This window comes from Patagioenas fasciata, chromosome 16 (genome assembly GCF_037038585.1).
Source record: "Patagioenas fasciata isolate bPatFas1 chromosome 16, bPatFas1.hap1, whole genome shotgun sequence".
Classification (NCBI taxonomy): domain Eukaryota; kingdom Metazoa; phylum Chordata; class Aves; order Columbiformes; family Columbidae; genus Patagioenas; species Patagioenas fasciata.
In genome coordinates this window covers 4,964,954-4,991,641 of record NC_092535.1, presented here as the reverse complement: position 1 = coordinate 4,991,641, position 26,688 = coordinate 4,964,954, and the positions used below count along the sequence as shown (strand labels likewise).

General features: G+C 46.7%; 1 protein-coding gene across 1 annotated transcript in view; it reads right to left on the bottom strand.

Annotated features, from left to right (window-relative positions):
- RIMS4 (regulating synaptic membrane exocytosis 4) overlaps positions 1-26,688 on the bottom strand; it is a 55,659-nt gene that overhangs the window by 11,758 nt on the left and 17,213 nt on the right. Inside the window, exon 2 of the mRNA XM_065849507.2 lies at positions 10,370-10,511. Within this exon, the coding sequence (XP_065705579.1) occupies positions 10,370-10,511 (142 nt within the window). The remainder of the gene's footprint in view (positions 1-10,369; positions 10,512-26,688) is intronic.

The window sequence follows — 26,688 nt, the reverse complement described above, 5'->3', positions numbered from 1 at the left end:
GACAGGGGCAGCTGTGGAGCCACCCAACTCCTGCCCCATTGCCCAGCTGGCATCTGCCAAACCTGATGGGACAGACCCCGAGGACAGGACCACGGCAGAGATGCTGGATTGTGCGCAGGCAGACAGGCAGACAGACAGACAGACAGACAGACAGACAGCCCCAGGCCCAGTAAATCTGCAGGGATGGGGAGGTGCGACAGGGAAAGGAGGGGAAGGGGGAGCCTGGAGCCAGATGGGTTTTATCAGGCTCAGGATTTGCCCATACAAGGAGGGGAAAGCGAGTCCTGTTCCAGGGAGGACCAGAGGCTCCTCACGCCTGCTGGATCAGGCATTTTGAGCTGTCCATAGAGAGTCAAAAAAGGATGAAAACTAGTGCTTAGAGAACCTAAAACAGTTTAAAAAAAAAAGTGACCTGACAGAGGAAGACCTAAGATTCAGCAGGAGATGAATGGACTATCGGACAGAAGGTAAATGTTTTCTTTATTCTCCTCAACTCATGGAAGATAAATGGGCCAAGCTCAGGTCTCACTCCTGCCCTGGGGAGTGTGTGACCTGAACCAGCGCGTAAATAACGAGCTGGCAAGACAACTCACAGCCCTTCAGGGAAGTGTTCACTGCTGTGCTCAAAACAGATGCTTGGGCTCATTAACAAGATGCTGAGGACCAGGTCAGGGGAGGGGAAGCCCCGGACTGAGCGAAGCCTAACGCTGCGAGAGGCTGCGGAGCACCCGGCGCCATCCAGGGATCTCTCCTCACCGTGGGGACTCAAATGTGGGGGACAACCGCCCACAGAAACTCTGCTCGCTGCACACCACCAAAGAGAAACCCTCCTTCTGGCCCTGGAACACCCAAAACAACTCCCAAGCCTGCCAGCAGACCATTTCCCCTTACCTGCTGGGGAGAGAACTGCACTGAAGGCTGATGCCAAATATTTCTCCATGCTCAATAAACACATGGAGAGAATCTGCCTGTGCTTCCACACACCAGCTCAGCCCTCCCATGGGCCACACTGCTCCCAAAGGCTCTGCCCAGCGGCTGGGGCAGCTCATGAGCAAGTAAAATCATCTACTAACAGAACAACCGATGCTGCAGCCCACATCAACAATACCCCAGCGTGAAGCAGGAGAGAACGAAGAACAGTGCGAAAAAGCATTAGAACACAAGCTGTTGGGCTAAAGGTGAACCAAGGGCAACTGGAAGTGTTTCCAGCAAAGCCAACGTTGCCCTTATCTCCGCACAGATGCAGGAGTCGGAGGGCTCGGGGTCATTAACAGTGCCATTCCAGGGAGGGGACAGCATGTCACTGCGGGGCTGTGCTCCAAGCATGGACCATCGCAAGGGGAGCAGTCGAGCCGCTGCCCGAATGAAGCTGCTGCTGCTTTGTGATAGGAGAGAAACAGCAAAAACATGCTTAAAAACACAGGCCAAGGTCAAGACTCCAGCAGTTTGGATAACAGGCTCAATTAATAGGTTTACTAGCGCTATATGGAAGTCAGTATTAGGTGAAACAGTTAATGTCCCCTGCTGTTGTTATATTTGACTGGGAAGGGAAAACATAGGGAATTAATTCTTTACTAGATGATGCCATTAGCTGGCAGGACTGACTGCTACGTTGCACAGAGGCTGACCTTCCGAGGCCGCTTTATTAGACATTAGAAGCAGCAGCTCTAAATCAGGCTCCTCAGCTTTGACCGATTCCTGGACGTAAATTTGGGTATTGCCAATAACCCTGGAACGGAAACAATTTTTGTCTGGAAAAATCATAAGCCACCTCCAAGAAATCCATTGCTTCTCCCTAGGGAGGAGAGGGAAGGGGAAAATAAAACTGCAAAAATTTAGAATGCATATGAATTAGAAACAGCAGGAACCATTTAGCTGCATCGGCTAAATTTAGGATGCTCAAATCCATCTCGCTGAGCTGTGTCTGTCAAGTGCTCGGAGAGGAGCTGGGATGCTGAGGTGAGGGGGCTGTGTATGGTTTGGTTCTGAGATCGGTGGGACAGCCCTGCCCCATTCACTCAGTTGCTTTTCACGCAGCTGAAGCAGGGAGGAAAAGAGCTCCAGGCACACCAGTGATTTCTTTCAGGTGTTTAAACACAGCCCTGGTGCTCCCAAGAGCTCTCTCCTGCACACTCAGCAGATTATTCCTGCCTGATTTCTGCACAAAAATGAGCTGTTTCTCACCTGCCCTTGATCCAGCAACCAGCTCTCCAGCTGAACCCGCACCGCGGGTGCACGAGCAGGGAGATGTGCTCCTGAAGGGACCTGCCGCAGGTGACAGTGACGCTCCATCCCGGGTGACAGCCAGCAGGCGGGCCTGGAAAGCCCATCGCCAAACACGCCTGTCCCTTAACGGGAGAAATCCCTACAACCTGGTTATCACCAATATCACCAATTCGAAAAGAAGTGCTAAGAACAGCTGCAGGAATAAAGTGGGAGCGTTTTGCAGCTGACTTGCAAAAAACCAACTGTCATAACCAGCAGTGCCCTAGGGGCCGGGGCTGCGGCAGGGCCACCTCCAGCTGACAAACAGCCCCACACCGAGCAGATTAACAGGTGACACTCGTCAGCCTTTCGTCTAAAGGGCACAAATTGTCCTCTGAGCAAGGGCAGCGCAGCCTTTTGATCAGGAAAGAGAAATTAATTATCCCTTCTCTGGCCCCCTGCTTTCACTGATCATGACTCACGTGCTCTGCTTTGCTGCAGCTGAATGAGGGTGATTGTAATGAAGTTAAAGCTTATGGGTTTTGCTGGGGAATTGGTTGTAACTTGAATGTGACTCTGTTAGTGACCTGAAGGCACGGGGAGACCAGCGAGACCTCCTTGTTTGCCAAGGACAAACAAAGGACACGTTGCAGGAGGACCTGCAGACACAGCCCTGGGCTGTGAGTGAGGATGCAGAGCAGGATGACACCAGACACCATCGATCCTGGGGTCTCAGAGCCCACTAATGTGGGGCAGCAACAGCAGAAACCCACACAAACGTTAATTTTGTTGGCACAGGCACCACCTGCACCTCCAGGCTCAGCACAGGCTGCAAACCCCGTTTCAGACACATGGATTAAACAGCCGTTTCTAAGCCAAAACTGTCCCTGGTCCAGCAGCCAGGGACACCTCCGCATCGCAGCACAGACACCGCTGGGGACAGAAGGGGACAAGTGCTCTTGCTGCAGTCGTGTGGACACCCGCGAGAGGGAGACAAGGCCACGCTGACACCGGGCTGGAAGCTGCAGGCAGCGCCAACCACATCGTGACACAGCCCGCATGCAGAACAGGGACCTGACCACCCTTCCTGACTGTGAAAAACACAGGACCACATAAACTACTTATTTATTTTGTGACACGTTTGTACGCAGAATAAAACTGCATGTTTGCTCAATCTGCGGCACCGTCTGCTCAAACTCAGGCTGAAATTGCCTAGATGGTCTTCTTTTTAAACACAACATTCATAATCCTGATTATTCGGTCTCTGAAGACTGCGCTCCTGTGTTGCACGCTGTAGGTCAGGGCATATGAAATCTGTCCTCTGTAGTGTAATTTAAGAGCGGTTTAAAGGCTCTTTGCCAGCTTCTCTTAAAGGCAGCAGCATTTCCCGACCCACCCAAACATCCGTGTCCCTCCTCTGCACGTGCGAAGCATCGAGCAGTTGGTTCCTTCGCTGCAAGGTCACTTTTCTTCAGATATATTCGAATAGAGAAACAGCTTTTCAGAGCTCGCTTGCAAGCTGATCAGGATTTGAGTGCCTAGACAGGCAATGCCAATTTCAATAAAAAACGGTAAGAAGCAAATTCGGAGCCCCCGTGCCGATCCCTCTCATGCCGTACACACGGCTCTGCTCAGCCTCTCCCTGCGCATCAGCACGCAGAGCATGGAGCAGCACAGACACGTTTAGGGAAAATGTATCATTAATTTCTTTTCCTGTCCACGTGGAGTTTGTCTGACCTCTTTTGTAAAGCTATTTTTAAATTGCTCCTGGGGATCTGGATGCCAGGTATACCATTATGCTGCTGCAAGCATCTGCACAATGGGCTTGTCAAAACCTTGCAAAACTCGCAGAAAATATGGCAAGAAGGCACATCCACAGGTCACTGAGTCCACACCCAGGTCCAAGGCCAGAGCAGCTTTATTTTACATCATCTGTGACAGCTGCTTGTCTGACCCGTTCTTATAATACCTCCCTAGGTAATTTATTCCTGTGCTTTGCTTTACTTTTTCCTTCCAAATCTTTTTCCAGTCCTTCCTCTTTGCACATAAATCCTCAACACCATTTGTGAGTTATCAACTGGAAGCACAGACCAACCTATTTCCTTTCTTTTGCCCTCGATACAGTGCTTTTTAATTCCACCTTACAACACTTTGGGACTGGTCTCAATTGTACCAGCTTGTAACGGCCACACACTCGCTGCCGTGTCCACGCAGAAGAAATGCAGAGCGAGGTGTTCATCTCCTCCCTTTGCAGGCTGAGTGTGATATCCTCTATCAAGAAGCTCTGTCAAGAAGAGGGGGATTCTGAGACGACTTTGTGTGTCTCCTCCTTGGACCAAATCCCCATTACTGCCTCTTTATCACACTTGATTTTTGCGGAGCTTCACTGCTGCGGGTTCAGCCAGGCGGGGGGTGGTGGAGCCAGAGCCGCCCCCAGCACACCCAGACAACAGCTTTTTTCAGAAGATAACATTTTGCCTTGTGCTCTTCATGGATTTGTTTACACTATCCACAAAACCACCTATTTGCCATCGATTGAAGCCCTTAGAGCTGACACACTCTTAAAGAGGTGCCCATGGTACCCAGGATGTACATGGGATGTGTCTGGGGCCAGGGTTCGGAAATTATTGTTCTGTTCTTGTAAATATTTTCTAAAAGGCACCTTTTTTTGGTCCTCTTAGCACACAAAGTTGCAATTAATAAGCAAGGTGCTTAAACACAGCCATGCAACTTAATGGTTTGACTTGCACAGCTGAACTAACAGATTTGCTATATGCCTATATCCAATGCATAGCTAAGTTCTCCAGCTCTGCCTTTGAAAACTGGGACAGCAACACATGCTTCCCTCATTCAGAAGAAAAAAAGGGAGGGGAAGTCTCCTCTGAGACCGATAACATATTTGCCAGTTATTTTCCTTGACCATTAAAAACAAAAAACCAAAACCAAACCAAAACCCCCACCATCAGAACTCCAATTTCAGGGGGCAGAAATGTTCCGTATTACAATCACACTCATCCATATTGCATGATAAGCTCTTTTAAATTGCATCTTACACGCAGAAGCCAAGTAGATATCTATCGGCTAAGGAGGCATAACTGGTTAATTTAATGTACACTGTCCCAATCCTTAAAATATTCATGGTGCACATGAGGAATTATTAATGCGACACGCATCTGACTGCATTGTCAGGGGACTGGGCACACAGTCCCTCACCCTGTCGGAGTGGATGTGAATAACGTAGGAGCCTTCACGTTGGCTTTGGGGGTTTCTTGGAGCAGCGATCCCTGCGGGACCCAAACCCAACCTCACCCCCCCACCCGCACAACCTGCTCTGCCTCCCAACCGGCTCCACTGCTCTCCCAGGCACTCCACTTTCCGGAGCATTTTTAGCACCGTGACGTGCTGTCTTATGTGCTGTAACACACTGTACTGCGCTCGTGTAGCCGGTTCCGTCTGCTCTACAAATCCTGCCACCTAAACGGAGCTATAAAAACCGTGCAGCGAATTATGTACAAAGACCTCCCCCCATCCCCCTCCCCGCCTCACCAGCCCAGCTCCGTTTTTAGCAATCACAAGTCATCTCAGACGCGTTGAATAAAAGATAACTACCTGTCTTCAGAGAGCAATATTGCCTGTTCCCAAGAGGCTGCTGGAAGTGGGATTCACTGTATTTACTGCTGTAACTGCAGCTCTCAAGGTCACATCCTCTCCGAGCTGCGCTGGTCAAGCTTAACGGCACCAAAAGATGTGCTGGTGCTGAACAGGTTGACTCATTTCTTGGCATATTGCAGAAACAATCCCCATGCCTTTCCTGGTTTGCATCTCTGAAGGCCTTGATTTCCTATAGCCTGGACTGTATTAACAGCACATTTCATTATATTTCTTTAAAAGGACTTGGATAAAAGGAAAGCTCTAAAGATAATTTGCTATAAAAGAGTCTAGAAGTCCCCTGGCTTTGGATACTGAAAAACAGACACCCAGTGAACAGCTATGACATCAATCACCCGAACGATGCGTTCGGGAATCAAGGCTTTTGGCAATTCTCAAACGACGATGGCTAATTTTTGGTGAAGGAAGGTGAATCTTCACATGGCCAGGCCAGTGTTTTCTCCAGCTCACTTTCAGTCCCTGCTCCACAGTGAAGCAGGGAAGGCAGGCAGCTCTGCCGGACTACGCCCCAGCATTGGTTCACATCAGACGGGATAAGTGGTACAAGCCATATCTTGTAAAACCAGCACAAAACAGAGCAAAACCGAGAGGCGTGAGCTGCCGGCACACGTGTGCCAGGCTGTGTTCTGCCCCCAGCCCTCGCCACAGCGGTGCCTTTGGGCCGGGCTCAGCCTGGCGCTGCCCACACGATGGGAAAAGAGAGATGATTTGGCTAACGACGAGATGATTCCTTGCTGGACAGGCAGACTCATCTCAGATAATACAAGAATAATCCTCTAAGTCTTTGCTACTCATCACCTGCTGTGCTTTTCTAAGGTAAAATTCACCTTAGCTCTCCATAACTTAATCATCTCAGCAGTAGCCAGCAAGAACAAAAAAGCTGACAAGTACCACTTATAAGGGACTATGGCAGCTCGCAGTCTTTTGTTCCGGCTCCATTTTTGTCTTTCTGCTCTGTTTTCAGAAAGGAAAGTGGTTGGCAGAAGTGACACGTAAGTCCAGAATCTCTTGCTTTCTGAACACTGCACATGGTCTCGTGCAGCTGCAGCAAAACCCAGCCAAATCAAGATGTACGTTGTGCAAGAGCCAGGATGGAGCTGGAGATCCCTGTGAAAGCTCAAGGGTTTGTTTGTGAGCTATTCCTATATTCGGAATTTTATCCTTGCAGAAATCTCGGTGTCCTGAGACAGACTGGTAGGCACCTGCTACAGGGGGTAACTGGCCTCTCGTGCAGGTTTTTAAGAACATACATTGAATAAAATACCCATTTCTGTAGAGGCTTGTAACCAGTACCGAGACCGGTCTGGATGAATTACAAATGGAAACATCTGTGTGTGTGAGAGCACAACCAACCTGCCAGTAGCAAACCTGTCCCCTGACCACAGGAGGAGGACAGAGAGCACATCACTTCCACAGCCTGTCTGGGGGCAACTACAGCCCAAAACAGCCCCCGAACAACGAAACAGAAAGGCAGCGGCACTGCTGAAGATCTACAAAAGCCAAAAAAACCAACACCCTGAGATGAGAGATCACCCCATAATAACAGGTAAATCCTAGAAAGTGTAAAAAACCATTCCCAGAGCCCGTCTGTTGCGAAGAACAACTCGGAGGACACGGTGAAGGTTTGGCAGAGGGTGCTCCTGGTCCACCCCCAGCCCTGCGTGGCTGCAGCACCTGCCCGGGGAGCTGAGAGCACAAGTGAGTGAAACCCAGAGGCAGGAATGACTGAAACCAGCTTGGTTTAGAATAAATATCACCTTTCCCTTCCGTAAGCTCTCACATTGAGTTTTATTATATTAATTTCCTACACTGGAGCACAACCACTGTGCAGTATAAAAGCTGGGTAATATAGCTGGGGGACTTAATGCATAGCAAAAAATTAAATGGAGCGGTGTGTTGACATTGTTGGCACTTGCTGGCTCGCGCATGAGCTTCAATTCCAGTCGACACATCCTTCAGACCAGCTAATCTTCATTATACTTCATCACCAGGTAAAACCCACGAGGGAAAATTTTCTTGAAGGAGGGCCTAGCATATCTGAGAAGTATAGACCTACGTAATAAGCCTCTCCGTAAAAAAAAACAACGTGGATTTCATGCACTCTGCTATTCAAACAAAAAGCAGAATTGTGCACTACAGAAAACCCTTTGGCTGCGATGCTTTGCGCTGGCACTGAGCAGCTGTAGCTGCCTGCAGCCAGCTCATCACAACTAACATACAGACCTTTTAAAAGCATGGCTGTATGACTGTGAACAGGTATTTAAGGCCTTCTGCAGCAAAATTTCACCAAATCTTCGATCATTTCAATGTGCCGCCTTTGGAAGTTGTCCTTTTCATCCTTAAATTGAAAAGGATTAGGAAAACATATTGAAGTTGGGAAACAAGCCCAAGCTCTTGGAAGATGAGGTTTTGAATCCACTTTCTTCCCAGTGTGAACGTGCCAAAGAGATGTATGGGTAGGAAGAACTAGGGTAACCTCATCTTGTTGAAAACCCAGTTTTTGACACTCAGTGCTGAAAACTGCCTCGGACCTGGGAGCATCTGCATCAGCCAGATGCACACAGCTCAAGCTACCCCCAACACTAAATAAAAAGAAAATAAACTTGCCACTGCTAACACAATCATACAAATCTTCATTTTGCCTCCCTGGGAACACAGCTACAGCAAACGAGAGAGGTCAAGAGAAATCTGATTTAGCAGAATACGTTTCTGTCTCTCGGAGCTATTCCCCAAACAATTCCTTTCTTTGCTGCAGGAAAAGAAAGCAGAGGAGTTCCCCTCCCATCATGTTTCAAGAGAATAGAGCCCTCTTAGCGCTTTGTACTCTCAGCCCTGTTTGCTTATCACTCGCAGCTCAGACAGATCGCTGCAATTCCCACCAGCCTCCCAGAGGAGATCAATTACCCACCTAGGAACAAAGCACCCAGGAAACAGCACATTTCTCGGAGAATTAGGAGGAGAAACCGTCCGGTCACTGGCAGAGGGGCTGGCAATGATGTTCTGGGGGCGTTCGGGGTTGGAATACCAAATGTTAGGCTTGTTCTAATAAAGACATTCGGATTGCAAGACAGGATTTTTCTTTCTTTGTAGAGCTGATAAGATACACGCCGCCTGTCTCCAGGATAAAACAGCGCTTCTATGGGTGCAATATTTTGTTGGCAGGAATATTCTCACTCCAAGAAAGCCCAACCAAAGCAGCCAGCATATGCAACGACAGGACACAGACCTGTCCTAGAATTATACCCCTTTCCCAGGAGAGTAAGCTACGTAAATATAAAAGGAAAGAATCTGACTTGGCATGAAAGCAGATTTTTGCCCCATATTGCCAAGGGACTGAACTTTATCACCAATCCTGTGCATCTCATAGAGGAGGCAGAACTCCAAGCCGCAGGACTGTGCTGGGGTAGCAGGAATATTTCCCCGGAGACAGCAGCTCACAGAACAGACAAGGCACATCGCAGCTTGGCAGTGACAAGATTGCTGTCGCAGCCTGTGCCTATTTCCAACCTTCAGCACAGATCTGCAATGCCTTTCCAGGATTAGCCTACTTCTAACGCTAAAGAAAGGCTCTTTCATTTACAGCCTGCTACTTATTTAACACCAGAATCACGTTAATTGAGAGCGCCTTTGGACTATCCTAGCATTTTAGCAGCACAATGTACTTGGAATATCACGTAGGACTAGAGAGAGTGTACAGAGAGATGCCAAGTGTGGTACTTGGCTTAAACAGAGCATGTTTTAGGTATACAAACATTTTGGCCTCATACCTAGAAGCACAGAATCTGATGGTATATATTGCCTCTGGTTCTAAATACCGGGCTTTTTTCGTCTCCAAAGATTCCCATGAATGGTCATCGTAATAAAATGATGATTATCTCCATATATGGCTTCAAATAATGGAAATACAAAAATGAGAACTGAAGACAAGTCAGCCCTCAAAGTCCTGGCTTAAGGATCCCCTGGTATAAAGCCTGAGTGCAGCGAAGTGTCAAAAACCACTTCTAAAATACATTCTTTTAGCACACTAACTCAGATGAAACAAAGAAAGCTTGTTACCAAAGGTATATACAAGCTTCTAAATGTGTATTTTGATATCAGAAAGATTATTTTGCTACTTGCATCCCTTTCATCACCTTCAGAGTTCTTTTTTTTCTCCCCAAACCAAATGGCTATTTTGAAATAAGCAAGATGGACAACTGTTGTGCAACATTAAAGAATATCGGCTTACAATTTATACCGGTAATGAGCCTCAGCTGTTCACCGTGAATCTGCTTCAGCTCAGAATAATGAGGAAACTAAAAAAGTACATGAAAAGCTAGAGTATGTGCCAGCTATGCAGACAAAGATCCACTCCACTCAAACTGAGCGGGGAGTACACCTGCAGCATAAGAAAGTCAGACAAACACATCATCTATCACACTGGACATAAATTAGTAAGTGTAAGAAGAACAGGGCATCCCACAGGGGACTACCCAGCTCCCTTTTGACGACTCACTTTCCCTCCGATCCATAGCTGTTCATGCTGTCCTCAATGGACTCGTGGCTGGCTTGGCGGACGGTCCGGCTGGGCATTTCCACAGCCAGCCCCGTTTCTGTGCTCCTCTGGATGGCTCCTTTCAGTCTCCGACCATCCCCATCTAGGAACAAGAAGGGAGAACAGACAGTCAGCTATTGCTAACACAGCCTTTTGTAATGACAGAGTGAAGGAGAAGCAGAGAAGGTATTTCAGGCCCGGCACCGAGCACCCAGGCAGCATTTTGCCCTCACGCAGCGTTTCGTTACTCAGTCCTGCTTCATCAGCAGCTCCCAATCACCTTTGGAACCAACCCAGTGCTCCAGCAAGCCAGAGCTCAGCAGAAACCCAAGATAACCTCACCTACTCTGACCATTTGTACCAATTAATCATGCCCGGAGCACAGGTGCACACAAGCTGGCTACACATGGAGCTGCTTGGTTTGGGGTCACGGCATCAGCACCCATGGGTAGAGGCGAGGCACACAGCCTGCCCGTGCCTCAAAACAGCTCCTAAATCCCATGTTGCTGCCTTGGATTGTGTGGAGCAGCAGGTCTCACCAAGGGAGTAGATGCGAGGAAAAGGCCAGAGGTGATGTGAAGGCAGGATCCCTCCCAGACATGCGATAGGGGAATGGCTGGGCACAGCCAAAATGTTCCCCGGTGGCACCTGGAAAGGCACCAGCAGCAGAACACCCCAGAGAGGACCATTTCCCTTTGCAGACACCCTGGGCCACAGTGCAAAGGGAATTAAGCAGGTTCTGGTTCCTCCACGTGCAGCCCTCAGAGGCTCAGCCCTCTGAAATGAACAGCTGCTATTTTCATCCTCCATCTCGAGCGGCCTGTTGCTCAGAACAAACCATGTTATGTAATGAATATGTAATGAATACCATGACTATTAATTGCTTTCGCTAGTGTTAGGAAGCTCCAGATTTCAACCCACATACAGCAGCACTCATCCTGAAACGCATCTGCTACGAGTTTTCGGGATGATCAAAATCCTTTAATGATGCCCGGCCATTAACCTGGATTCAGGTGACAAACCTCTGATCCAGGGTGCTCTCAGAAAGCCACCAGCTTTTTGAGTGCCACCCCTGGAGAAGAAATGACCTGGTGACTCAGTCTAGAGAACTCAGGATCCCCAGATATTAAAGAAAACAGGTCTTTCCCAACTACTTTAGAAACATGAGGATATCTGCAAGAACCTGTCTAAAATACACAGAACGCTGACTAGCAAGCCGCTTGACCTAAAACACTTCTTGTCAGATCTTGTGTGAAAAGGCACTTAAAAAAAAATCTGTAAGATATCAGAAATGCTTCCTATCCTGCTTCTCAAATTACACTTACGCTGAAATGCAGAGACAAAAATTCTCCAATAAATACAGCTATAAAGTCCCTTTTCCTCTGGTATCATGAGGTTTCCAACTGGGTGAATGTGTTGGCCCCAGGGCTCTGCACCAGCTGCTGTCCCCACATACAGTGCAGAATGTGTGCGCACATCCCCACGGGCCAAGAGGAGAGAATGCGCGTGTTCCGGGTTAACATTAACTACGCTTTGTATTTGTCTGCCTACAGCAATGTACGGAGCACATTGTATAAATCAGGAAGTCACACAAACGTAAAACATTTTTAACATGTGTTCAAGATCCGAACCTTCAGGCAAGAATAATAATATAGGCACCAACAAAAGCAAAGCCTCCTGAAAGGGCCTGACTTCCCAGCCGCTGCAGAGCGGTTCCCTTCGCTGCAGCTCCTCCAAGCCTTGTGCAGCTCTGCTGGATCCTCTGACGGGGTTTCTGGGCTCCTCTCAGAGAGCTTCCCACAGCCTTGCGGCCACACTTGATGGTCCATTTCATTTGTCTCACATTCACCTCCACAATCTTTTCATCATCTACATCCTTCTGCGCCTTTAATGTTAGCCCCTACGAGAGCCTTGTAGGCAATCAGAGCCAAAGCAGCAAATGACAAATGTAAGAAACAAATTAAAAATGCCTTGTTGCCCATCTGCTTCAAAAAAGAAAAAAATCTCTTATTTTCCCAATCTAATGCCTGGAGACATTCATACTTAGAAGATTATGCACCAACATCTGGCAATAAACTAGAGGCTTGGGACAGAGCGGGGCTTTAGAGCTTGCTGCCCCCTATTAGCCATCTCCCGATTCATAGCTAATGACGTAAAGTAGAAGGGCCCAAAGGCCAGGAAAGGTGGCCCCGTGAAGCCGGGCGGCCCCGTGAAGCCGGGCGGTACAGAGCACCGTACCGGAGACGAGCCGGCTGGCGCAGCTCAAGTTCAGCTGTAGCACCACATGCACAGCTTTGCGTTGCTGGCTTCCTACATGGGGGTGGCTTTCTAGTATTCCCAATTGCTTTCACAGATATGACACATGGATATTCTTATTTAAAAAAAAAAAATATATATATATATATACACAAACATAAAGGAAAAACTACGGAACGCAAGAAGACAGAAGACAAGAGTCCCTTATTCCTCCCTCCTCCTCCAGGCAGGTATCCAGAGCGACTGCTGCATCTCACAAACCATCTCCCCGTATTCCAGAGAAAGGCTTCTCCAGCCTCCTTCCCCTCCAGTCTCCTTTTTGAAGAAGTTTCCCTTGAACAGATAGGGGAGGAAACTTTTGTCAAAAAGGCAAGTTCCCAAACCACTGCGGCCAGAGTCAAGACTGAAACAGGATGAGATGGACATAAGCAGAAGAGATGCCACCAGAAATGGGACAGAGGTTCCTAAATCACACCCTTAAAAGCTTTAGTCAAACTTTGCTCACACTCAGCACATTACAAAAATACCGTGTTTTAACCCCCTCCGTTGGGAGAGATGGGCAGATGATAAACGGCACACCTGGAAAGGAAATAAATATGTACAAAGCTGCACTGCTTGTCTGGGGACCAAAACCATTTCACAAGCCGCAGTCACCCAAGAACAACCTTCTCTGCCCAGTGTGGAGCATCGTCCAGGGGCTGTGCCTCCTCCCTCACCCGAAATCTTGTGCTTCAACAGCTTTGCAAATCAAGGAGGCAGGTCATCTGTGAGGGTGTTGCCTGGCAAAACCATTTGTCTTTATTTATTTGCTAGTGGTATCTGGAACAAGTAAGAGTAGCACTGATGTTTTCTGTGGGGTCACCAGATTGATTTTCTGCACCTTTTCCAATGAAGCAGTGAACGACAAAGGTTAAGCGGCTGGTCAAGAACACAGTGCAACACGCAGCTGAAGAGCAGATTCTGCTTCGGAATGACCTTGAGAAGAAGAAGTATTTTGCCCAAACACCCAGGCTGAAGCCACCCAGCACCTCGCAGACGCCAGGAACCAGAAGGGACCAACCACTCTGCCAAGTGTTCTGTATTGACAGGCGCTTAGGTTTTGTTCTGTTCAGCCAAACAATTTCTGTTTGGCTAAAGAATATCTTCCAAAAAAGCCATCCACTCCGGATTTGAAGATATCGAGAGATGAAGAATCTGCCATTTGCCTGTGCAGTTTATTTTACTACTCAATATTTAAAGATGTGACTTAAATTTGCCTGGTTTCAGCTTTCAGCCATCAGTTTTTCTAATGTCCTCCTCCACTGCAGGGGCTGCTTTGTGTGCTCGCTATAAAGGCTCTTCCGCAGTGTTATCAAGTCATCTCTCAGTATTTTTTGACAAGTTAAATAGACCGAGCACTTCATGTTTCGTATGCTCTAGCATTTTTTTTTTCTCCTGGCCTTGAATCTTTTTAATGACCTCCCCAGGTTTTAAACGCCCCTTTGAGAACACGGCAGAACTGGAGATGGCATTTTAGTGCAAAAACATGCTTGTATTCTCATCTTCACTCCTTGTGTTTGTAGCTCCCCAGACCACAGTGACCTCTCGGTACAGCATCGCACCTCTCCTGGACACTGCAGCTCCTGCCTGTCCTGCTGGTACAACCTTGTAGAACATTATAATATATAAATAATAATAATAAATATAATAAATTATTCTTAATATATTAAGAAATATGTAAGAAAACATTTAATTTGAAAAGAAACAGCAAAAGGTCCAGACAGCTTTTTGCAACTCTCCCATCCTCAGTGCTATTTATTACCCTGCTAATGGGCACATTGCCTGTGAATTTTGTAAGGTTTAAACTTATGCCTGCTCCAAATAAAATGAAAATGTTGAATATCATCACAGCCCACAGCTTAGGGGAGGAGGGACAGGCGCTGATCTCTTATCTCTGGTGAACAATAACAGAACCCAAGGGAATGGCAGAAGATGAGCCAGGGGAGGTTCAGGTTGGACATGAGGAAAAGGTTCTTCACCCAGAGGTGCTGGACGCTGAACAGGCTCCCAGGGAGGGGTCACAGCCCCAACCTGTCAGTGTTCAAGAAGAGACTGGACAATGTCCTCAGACACATGGGGTGAACTGTGGGGTGTTCTGTGCAGGGACAGGGGTTGGACTCCATGATCCTTGTGGGTCCATCCAGCTCAGGGCATTCTGTGATTCTACGAATAGCACCAGCCCTTCGAAAGAGCCTCCTGGCTTTGAGGCTGCTCCTTGACAACTGCTTCTTGAGATGCAAAGTAAGTTTTTAAGCCATTTATCACTATCACATTTTTTAGGGTCATGTTGTTCTAGGACAAAACCCTTACATGCTTATCACATTTACCCAGATACCTGCTCCTACTAAAACTCAAGGGAAAAAAACATCTAAGACCCATTTTCCTTAAGTCCTTCTTGACTGGCGTTAATTATATTCCATCATTTTGTTCTTTATTAATTAGATCTCATTATCCTGTTTTCCCTAATTCTGTGACACTAGACCAAATAACCAAAAGCTCCCTCCAGACAAGCCAGGAATGGACAAAGATGAGTAAGGCGACGGTGCAGGTTCCCTGCACAGCACGGAGCATCCTTTGGAGAGCTCCCTTCCTAAATACACTTCCAGCTCTTCTCACAGATGATGCCGCTCCTGTGGCAGAACTGCCGGCCACCCAGAACTGTATTTGCCTTCTCTGGAGAAACAAGACTCTTCACAGCCCTTCCTCTCTGCTATGGACAGGTCTCTCCATGCTCCAAGGACATCAAGTCTTGAAAAATCTATGCGAATACTGCAACGGTTCACCACAAGGTCACGATTATGTAATTATTACTACCACACAGAACCGCTCTACACTAGATGTTTATTGAGTTGATGTTTCTGAGGGACAGATCATGCCCCTTTCACCGTTATCCTTGCACCATCTCCTCTCTCGTCACCTCCTTCTCCTCCACCCAGGTGTTTGGTACCTTCCTTCTCTTTTCCAGTTTGCTTTCAATTTTCTCCTCCATGCTTGCTCAGTTTGCTGGATGCTATTGACACAAAACGAAACCAGCATGATACATGTGCTACAGACCCTCACAAACTTTAGAATTAATTGATATTGATTTAACCCTGAGATTAGGAATTGATGAATTTCAACTCAATCGGCTTTGCTCCTAAATTAACCAACTGCTTCCAAACATGGAACATGTTGGTACCCAAAGCACATGGCCAGGCAGCACCAACACCGGCCACCCAATACACACTAAGGATCTGGCAAAACAGCCCAATTAGCTTTTCACCTTCCCAAACTTCACCTTGGGGTGCAAGGCGAGAAAAAAAAATATCAAGAAGAGAAAAATCGGTCGGACACTCACTTTCAGGTTGCATTTGTTCCTATTGCAAAGCTCTGGAAAAAAACACATTTTGCATTTTCCAGGAAAGCCCAGTCCAAGCCTGAGCAAACAGGCTGTGTTTCTATTGCTCTTCTTACCCAAGCCAAGCAACGTGCATAGATCCGCATCCACACGCGTGCAGGGTATCGACCGGGGCAGACTCTGCTCTCCGGTTTCACACCCGGGTTCTTCAGCTTTGCTCCAAAATGAGGCGCAGGTACAAATCAGCACTCAGTAAGCATGGAGAACTGACAACCCCAGCGGGAAAACAGAGAAAAACCCACTGTCAGAGTTGATGCACCCTTCGGAGCATGTTGCACATCATGTAGAAGCAAAGATGATGAGGGGGATGAAGGTCTGTGGTAGCAGAGTGCTCTGCAGGCAGCATCCAGCACAGGGACAGGACCGACTGCCTGCAAAGGAGATACAGCCTGAGCTATGTGGCACATTACACCAAATCTTCCTGCTCTACCCTCAGCTCAAACATGGTCTCTCAAGCGCTTTCACTTCCCACAGCCACGAACTCCACTCTTAAGTTCAAAACCAAAGAGTCAATTCTTGCTTTCTTCTCCATGAAGATCTGCCCCAGGGAAAATATGATGCACATTAGTTTGGGGTTGAAAATGAAGAAGGGAAAACATCAAGCACTCATCTGGATATTATCACCTGTCGAGATTAGGAAGAAGGTCCCCTAGTCCAGCAACTGGTCTTTGACACACCTGTGGGCAAAAAGCAGCAGTGGGAGTCAGCTCAGCACACTGCGAGACTGCTGGTGTGCTCACCATTTTACCCATTTCTTATTTTCAAATACTCTGATAAAAGAGCCAAAACGTTAGCTTCTCCGCTTCAGACTTCGTCACCGCACTGTTGCTCCTAATGGGCTTAAAAATAACAGGTTACTTTCTGTTTAGTCAGATGCTGAGTCCCTACAGATGTGCACTCAGATTTGTGTGCCGTGAATCAATTCTGAAGTGAATAAAAGTCTTCCCACAGCCTTGCACGACCGTCCAACACCTGCGGCAGCCTGGCCCACGCTGAGGGAGCAGCTGTCGGGTGGGCATCGCACGCCCTTCCACATCGGCATCTGTGTTCGGAGCAAGGCGTGCTGCTCTCTAAGGGGATGCTACTGCTAAGGGAGAATATATATATATATATAAATACTGGATTGTCACTTCAGAACGCAGTTTAACAAGATGAACTCAATCTCATCATGCCTGGCAAGCTCTGACATCCTGCCAAGTATTCCCTACATCGACATCCTAATGGAGCGTGAATTATGAGCACCTGAAGAGAGGCAGTTTGTACTGCGCTCCGGAACACGCCAGAATATCATCACAGCCTGAATAATCCACCAGAAATGTCAGAAAGCGGCTGGGGATAAGCAGGAGCACTAAGCAGGCTGTTTGCTTCATTCCCTTGTCCTAGTTTCAGACACTAATAAAATCACGCCCTTCCCAAATTAAGCAGAAAATCTTCTGTGAGATGTAAAAAAAATATATATATTATACATATATTTCAACATGTTAATTCTTAATCTGTGCAAATTGAATACATCGACAGGGTTGGGAAAGGTCAGTCAACTGTTCTTGTGAGAGCCAGAAAATAGTAAAATTAGCAACTATTTGTATGGATGCGACAGCCACAGAGCCCAGCAGAATGCAGAGCAGGGCCAGGCAGCCTATGGAGAAGCCAACGAGACACCTCCTCTGAACTCCCACCCATAGCAGAGTCACCAACACGTCCCACTGCTCCTGGCCCACTACAGTATTTGATATTTCAGCACAAAAAGTCCTTTCTCTCACCCCAGTGTTCAACCCTGCCCACCGGCAGTGGTCACACCTGTGCCCAGATGCATGGACATCAAACCCACTCCCCCTGAACGCATGGTTTTTGCTGTTTCCTCCTATTACGAGGACCAAAACCCATTCACCGGGTTATTTTTATGAGGCTGGCAGCAGTCTGGGGGGCTGCCCTCCCTTCTTCACCCCCTGAGCTGGAGATGAAACTTCCTCTGGCTGCAGAAAGGCAAATCAACTCATAGTTGTAGACAGCTCAGGAGCTCTGCAAGTCTTCAGAAACCCAACAGCCCTGTTTTTAAAGCCTAACAGTAGCTTAATTTAGGTAGGACATCGCTAACCTTCCTCCTCTTCCTTCCTATAAACACTAAAAGCAGAGCACAGATCTAACACCCCCTGTCTGTCCCTCCACAGCCCCAGCCCTGGGACAGGAGCACTTTACCCTCTAACCCTCTGCCAAGCACCAAACCCCCCCGGGGGTTCTTAGCCTTGCCTGGAGTGTCCAAAACCCCCCAGTCCAGCCCAGCCCCCCAACTCCTCACCCACCTTAAAGAAGCAAATGTTTTCTCCCCCAGGCTGCAGTTTGTTTTAAACCCCACAATATCTGTATTTAAGCAGATCTCCACCGCAGTGAGATGTTACCACCTCTTGCAGGTTGGCTGGAGCGCTGCTAAACCACCACTTTCGCTTCCTATCTTCGCAAGACCCATTTTTGTGTTTTAAACTAGGATAGTGTGATACATTTTTCCTGTTCCTTTTTGAGGCTAAATCCAAGTAGTTCCCATGAAACTATTTTTAATTTTGACCTTTTTGATAATTCATCTATAGAACAAAATTAAATGGCCAAAACTTTCACTTAAAAATGTCTAAAGAAAGAGCTCTGTAACTAACACGTAGCCAGGAAAATTACTTGGAGATTTTTTTCCTTTGCTGACAAGAGAAAAAGCTAATAAACCAAAAGGTAAACATATATATTCCACTGTCAATGACTTTTAAACAATTTTTGACTATGATAAAAAATTGTTTAGCTTTTGACAATAAAAAAGTTACAGTACCATAACACTAACAAAAACATTGGGATCTTTCAGAGTATTTCATGGGAACCACCTTGCAACTGGATCCAGCTCTTCAGAATTCTTTCCATGTCTCTATTTTGCTTGCAGCAGTGGGATCCAATTAGCTTCATCTGTTTCTGCATTTTTATTTTTATAAGAAAACGGAACACACTGCCCCTTTCTTTTCCCCCCAATCTGCCAGGCTCTGCAGGAGAGTCTGATGCAATGCAACGTCCGTACGCGTACAGAAAATTCACCGCTGTAATATTTCACCAGCAGCCAAGCAATGAGACCCAAACGCTGTCCCGGCTGCAGGCCCAGGTCTCCAGGGACACGCACGGGACGGCTGACACTGCCCCGGTTGTCCCTGGAATTGCTGCACGTCTGGGACACACACAGCCCAGGCCCATCCTGCAGAACCATCCTCTGCTGCTTTGTGCTTGGGCAAGGGCTAATGACTTAAAAAACCCACAACTAACTATGATATTTATCATTCAATGAGCCACGTATCTATACACACGCACACACACACACATCCTGACTGCACGGCCATGAGGGAATGCAGTCTTTCCACTTTTTTGATTTTGCAGTTTAAGCCTGACTAAGAGTCATGTCTATCTTAGAGTCTGCCAAGCCAAGGAGAGTTTAATTGATGGGCTCAGAGAACAGGTACATCTGGAACAGCCGCAGACAACTAATAACAAATAACTGGTTTTATTTAAACTACTACATTGTAGTATTTATTCCCTAGAAAGCTGTAGTATTTATTCCCTAGAAAGCCGGGGGAAATGTCTGACAGAACTAACAACCAGCAGTGCTTTAAGACAAAAGGTTCTCAGTTCAAAACTCTTAGAACTTCGTCAGCTATAAAGGTCTGGGCATCAGGAAAACATGAAAAGCCAAAAGGTGGGTGGTTAGTTCATCTGCCAGGGCCATCCCAGGGCTTGCTTCTTGTCACCTCACGAACAGGACCAGCGGTGGAGCCGATTTGTGTCCCAGTGGCTGGAAGTCCTCCAGCTGACCAACATTAGTTACCAAAGCCAGGTCAGGATCTCTAATTACAAGTGAGTTGAACCAGAGCGCCCTGTCCTAATTCTGCTGTCCATCTCACACTATTAATAACTCTGAGGATGTTGCTTAAGTCCAGAATCTGAAATATGAATGAGCCTGAGCTGCAGAAAACCTCTCCATTTAGGAGAAGATGACAAAAATGAGATGACTGCACAAAAATAAAGCCGCTAGAAAGTGTCATTGCAAGGGAAGGATGGCATGAGATGAAAGAGTTGCCCTGTCTACATTTCACTAATCCAGGGAGCTTTGCATGAGGCTGGTCCTAAAATGTGCTACATTTATAGGAATGATGGAGAGAGGGGAGAGGGTGAGGCCAGGGCTCTGCCTTATGTATTAAAGAAGTAAGTGACTCCCTCAAATTCACAGCTAGAGCAGGTAAAGTTTAGTTTTGGTCAGGTAAAATTCAGGGAGAAAGAGCCGACAAGGCCAGATTTATTAACAAGATCTTTCCACTTTTCTTCTGTCCCATTGATGCTCTTTTAGGAGGAAGCAGCTTTGTCAAGACCACGTGTGTGTGAACACACAGAGCCAGCAATGGCCTTGGCACAGTGAATGAGTCATGCAACCTCTCGTTCATTTGTTATAAACACAATTAAAAACACAGCCACATTTCTTTAACAGGCATGAAGCCACAGAACCCTGGAGTCATTCATAAACTAGAATCATGATGCGGAATCGCGCTTAGAATAGCATTTGATTTGTGTTTAGCTTGGGTTGTGACTACATCATATTTTCCTTAAGGAAGTGAATGATCAGATTCACAAGGAGTTGACTTTAATTATACACCCTGCTTAACAACTTGCATCCATTTGGAAGCAATTATTTGATCCACTGTGGAAGCAGAGAGGGGGAGATGATGGTCTGGTTTCCAGAGAAGTCAAACAATTTCAGGCATTCAGCTTCTAATTCCAGGAAATTTCACCAGACGATAAACCATCTGTGTCAGCCTCCACCAAAGGTGTTGTCATGTAATACCTGCAGCAAAAGCTAAAGAAAGCCATCAGGCCAGCGTATTTTCCACCTCTAATTCTACACATTGCTTTGAGCCATGCACATCCTTTGGCAGCTCTACGGCCACACAGTGCCCCTTCTGCTGGGCAACTACCACATCCCACCAGAGGTGGTGACCATTTGCTTCCCAAGCGGTAGAAAGAACAGGATGAAAACCTGATCTTGCAGCACACCTGCGATGCCAAACGGTGAGCATGGACGGTGGGTGCATTTCCCAAAAGCCTGGGGATGAGCTCGGTGCTTCCCAACAGGCGCAGAGAAGCTCTGGTGCAGCAGCAGCCCAACTCACTCACCGGCTCTTCCAACCCTCAAACGAGAGCTCTGCTCTTCCAAATGGACTGAGCTCGTTCCTGTTCTCTCATACGAATCCCTTGTCAGGATCTGGGATGACTTTAATACAGCCTACGTGCCTGGTTCTGCTCGGGTGGAGGGAAAGGAGAGCACGCTGCCCTTCACGACCATGGTAATTCGGCTGGAGGCATCTCTGGACAGCTGGATGAGAGGGTCAGGCTTTCACCAGGACAGGACCAGCCGTCACGTTGAGGCAGTACCTTATAATATAAAGTGATTCATGGTGTCTAAGAAATCAAAGTGGTCAAAACACTGGGTTTCATCTCACGGCAATCAGCCCTGCCAGTCACACATCATAGATACCTTCAACCGGCGACAAGTCAAGCCGTTAAATACAGAAAACACCATCCAATACCAAAAAGAGGCACTGAAATTCAACTAGCAGCCTCCTAACAACAACAACAACAAAATTTGAGCAAAATTTTCACCCTGAAGAGATGCACACAGACTCATCCGAGTGACAAACTCTCCCACGGATGAACCTGGCAGACATGTAACTACATCTGCCTCCTACATGCACAAAAGCAGCACTCGGAGATAAATGCCCCCCAAATCATTTGAAGTCCACTGGGAAATTCAGTTCACTGTTTGTCCAAGCAGAGTATTGAGCTGCCAATAGAGGAAAAAAAGCCCTGTGGCCAGAGCTAGAAAGCAGACATAATGTCTTAATCTCCACTGAAAGACACTGGAGAACATGGGAAACCAACCAAAATATCATGTCTGTCTGAAGAATACTGAGGATTTGAGGGGAAAAAAACCCAACACTGATAGTGTAGATTAATGTTTTAAGAACAATACCAAGAACTAATCTTCTCAATGATCAACCATTAGATGCAGAAAGAATCTGTCCTTTGCAAAGAAGAGATACACTACTGTGTTCAACATTGTATTAAATGCAATCTGTGTTAATCAGTCAGTGCAGAACGGCCATAAGAAGCAGATGGCTGTTTGTAGCATGACAAATATATGGCAGCAAGTTCTCCAAAATCCCATTAACTGTGCCAAATACTTCTAAATACGTTTTGTAGAAGGAGAAGAGATGAACAAAACACTTAAGAGCACCTTGCTGACTTGTTTCTACTGTGAGAGCAGAAAAGGGAGTGGATGAAGAACTAAAAGAAGTACGGACTTGTGATATAGCATCAATCTTACAAACACTGCCAGCTCAGGAAGATCAAACATGCACTCCAGAGCAATATTTATATTTATTTGGGAGTGAAAAAATAGCTTTAATATAACTAACAACAAAAAAAAAAAAGCTTGATGGAAACTTCTTTGTAACTGACCACCAGTAATGACCCGAGGTCAGAAGAGGACACTGTGCATTAACCTTGACTTACGAAGCATCAACTTGCTTTCTTCTGATACTTGCAGGTAACTTTGACACTTGTGTGCTCACACTTAAAGACCGGGCTGACACAAGGAGGCCTTGGGATCTCCTGAGGTGGCCCTGGCAAGCTCAGAGACGTTCACGTCAGGGGCAGCACAATCCCTGTTCCACAACCACGCGGGTGACCTGCGTCCAGCCACCCACCCCAGGTTACCGGTACCAGGGTGAGCTCTGCTGTCAGGTTCCAGCCTCCACATTTATCCAAACACAGAAACAAACGTAAAGGACACACAATTTTGAGTGTGAACTTCAGAGAGAGGCCCTTGGTCCCAACCCATTCCCAGTGCCCCATAATGAGCCAAAATTGCAAAGCGAGCTCAGGAGGTAAATAATGTCCTTTCCTCCCGCTCCTGCATGCGGAGCCACAAGTTCAGGGCTCCGTTTCCTTGGCAACAAGGAAGAGCATCACAACAGCGTCCTCACTAGCAAATGGCACAAGAAAATGTGTCATTTCTTTTCTCTTCAGTATCTTTTATCCCTAGGGAATAAGCCTGAGCTCAGAATTCACCACTCAGCAAAGACGGAAATAGATATCTATTATTGCTATTTAAAATGCAAGTATCTTTGGAGCCTTTAAGCTTGTCCAGAGATAGGTAGTGAATAAGGGATATTAATTTATTAAGTTAAAAAAACCCCACAAAACTACATCACACTGAAGTCACCTTTAAAGACAAATTATAGAACTCGAGGAGTTTGGGGAAAAAAAATGCAGCTCATAAATTTAAGATCTGTATTTTAGATTCTGTTAATATTCACTTTTGAAAAGCATTAGAAATGAAGATTACAAATTTAATAATGCAACACATGGGAGGAATTATCCTCCTCCCCATATAAAAAGGCAATCTGTTCTTGCCTATAAATTGACTTTCTATTACTGTCATTAAAACCAGCACTATGTGCTAAAATTAGGGTCTGCCCCACCACAGCTCTGTGGCAACCCACAGCCAAGAACTCATCATGGTGGCAACTAAGAAGACATCCCAGCGAGGCGAGACGGGCAGCGGACAGCGCTCCCTGCCCAGGACGGGAGGTCTCGCTGCAGGGCTTTGTGGTGCTGCTGGTCATTAACGAGGGATCAGAAAGCAACTGGACAAATTCACGAGGAAAAAAGCCAAGAGGAGGTCCCCATGCCATGAGTCAGTGGCTGGGCCAGCATCCTGATGAAACATCCCGATAAACCTGTACAACCCCCACTCCCCGGGGTACAAGGTGGGCACTCGCAGAAGCCAAACTCCCGGCTGGCAGACGTGGGGGCTCTGCAAGAAGCCACACTCCTCATTTCAGGTTTCCTCTGTGAAAAATGCAGTTGTGATTTGTGCTAAGATGTTTAATGTTTACAGATATAACCAAATGAGGCACGGACTCTGAACCTGGAAAAAAGTGATTAAGTTCTATGTAAAAAGTTATGATACTTGTTTAAGAAGTTATATTGATAGAGGGAACTAACATTTTAAGGGTTAAGCAACTACATAATAAGGGCCTACTAACAAGCTAACATTTTAAGCCACATAATTAATATCTAGTTTAGAGCTGTATGTAACCAATTGTGCTAAAAAAGCAAGACTTCATCAAATGCCGAGATAGGAAATTTTACAGCACCAGCTGCAACCTTGAGGAGACAAGATAGCCAAGATTTACAGCAAAAAGGGGGTGTCAGTCTGGTTTCAGACGGCTTGGTAGCTTGGGTTCCAGCCAATTCCTCATAATGAGCCAAAGGTAAAAAGTCCACTGTGACCCCCAAGGACCCCTCCTCAAATTCACCAAGTGACACTGCGCAGGCGCAACAGGGGAGGGTCAAGGAGGGGCTATGGAAATGGTTATTTGAGACTCACTTTATGAATATGTATAGGCATTCCCGGGGTCATTATGAATACGTAATACCTTCCTGTATTTAAGCACACTTCTTATTGTTAAAAGTGTGCGTGTTGGGTGCAGTGAGTCCCCCGCACACCCAGCGCTATTTTGCTTATGCTCTAATGAACACATGTTTAAAGAATACAATTAAGGAATTGGATTAAACGTTGTTTATCCATAGAAAAAGCGTAAGTTATTTATTTCACCTCCATGGTGTCAGACCCTCTTACCATCTCCCTGACTCTCTCCAGACACAAAAACGCTTACTCCTTCCATTTTGCCACAACACAGAGAAGATCAGAGTCCTCAGACTGCGAATCTCCCATTCACTGCCTAAGCTGCATCTGAGTTTCCCTCCTCTGCAGCTCGTGCAATAGGTTTCATGGATGTCCCGTGTGGTCTCCGTGCTCTGTTCGTGCCCAGCTCACCAGGGCATCTGCTCCTTGTCTCTCACTCAGCATGCTCACATCCAACCCCACACGTGCCTGGAGCACCAGGGATGATGCTGCAATGCCCACACGAGAACTCGCTTAGCAGCACCAGCATCAAAACCTGTATTCAGTGATCTCCTCGAGCAACTGCATAGAAACAGCTCCACTGAAAGAGCGTTAAAATTGTACTGCCAGCTCTTTAACGTCCCCTGTCCCACAGCTCTTCTCCATCTCAAAGTTACTGATGGGTTATGACACATTTCAATAATAGAAACCTCTCTGCCACTTCTCAGCACTGGCACCATTCCTCCCTTTCACCGCTAACGTACCTACGCAGCTATACATTAATTCTGCCTTTTGCTTTATTTTTTTAAAAATCTGTTTCACCCGTACTTTATGTGACAGGCAGCTAGAAGGTTTGCTCACACCTTAGCTACTTCTAGAAGAAATCTGAGCAACTAGCACTGGGAAATGAGTTGACAGCATCTGCTGATGGTTCTCATCCTTCCTTTGCTCATGAATTGTCCTGAGTTTTAAAAGAAAAGAAGCTGGTCCTTGTTCAGGATTATCGAAGAGTAACATCGGTCAGCATACCCAGACAGTGCGCTGTTCCTGGGCAAGTAGGTGGGCAGGTCAGGCCAGCTCAGGGCCCTCAAGCACTGAGGGGTGGCTCTGATGGGATGTCACTATGCGAGAGTCATCTGGCAGCGTAAGAACTGAGTGCAGCCACCAGTATTTGCTTAAAACCCTCCCGTTTACCCAAATATTCACTCAAAGAAGCTTAATGGTTGGAAATTAACACAAAGGGGACTTGTGATAACCAAGGCAAATCCATTTGTGACTCTCACACGTGCACAGAAAGCACCTGGCAGTCTCCAGCAAAGCCTGGCTTTAGTCTCCCCGCTAAAGCAACTCCTAGGTCATGACACGTGCAGGTGTTTGGGGGTCTGTGCTTTGTCCTTGGCCTAATTTGGAGAAAGATGTTATGTTTTGCTTCTGCTCTGACTGCACATTTCAATCAGAGTAAACCATAACGCTACACTTGGTTTTGAAGTTCCCACTAAATTTTAGTCCTCTGGATCCACACACGACTGCACATCCTCCTGGTATCCTCTAAGCCATATTCCTGCTTGAAGTGTCTTCCTCTTGTATCTGTTCTCCTTAGAAATTTCACTTTACCAAGCATGTTATGCTATACTTGTCTTTTTCATGTATTTTCTGCTACAGATATGTGACTTTTCACCCCTGTATTTTACAGTTGTATAAAACAGCTTTCCCCTTCCCACAGTAACCCCCCTTCTTTCCACAGCTGCTTAGTGCATTCCAAGTGTGACATTTCGTTTTCCACAGTGAGGGTTGGGGGAAGCTGTAAACCATCCCTGAGATGAACCAGAACCCAGGGAAGGAAGCAAGTCCTCCCCAGCAGGAGCCGCAGCTCTCTCAACAGCACCCACCACACAGGGCAACACTCCACTTGCATTCAACTAACCAGCGAACTCCCCTAAACAAATCAAAACATCAACTTTAGGAAGTATATTCAAGCTTCTATACACAATACAGTTTCACAAGCCCAAAAGAGAGTCTCTCCTTATTTTCGATACTCGATGTGCTATCCCTACCTGGTCACTCGCTCACACAACAGCTCTAAGTGGATTTAAAGCCTAGAAAGAC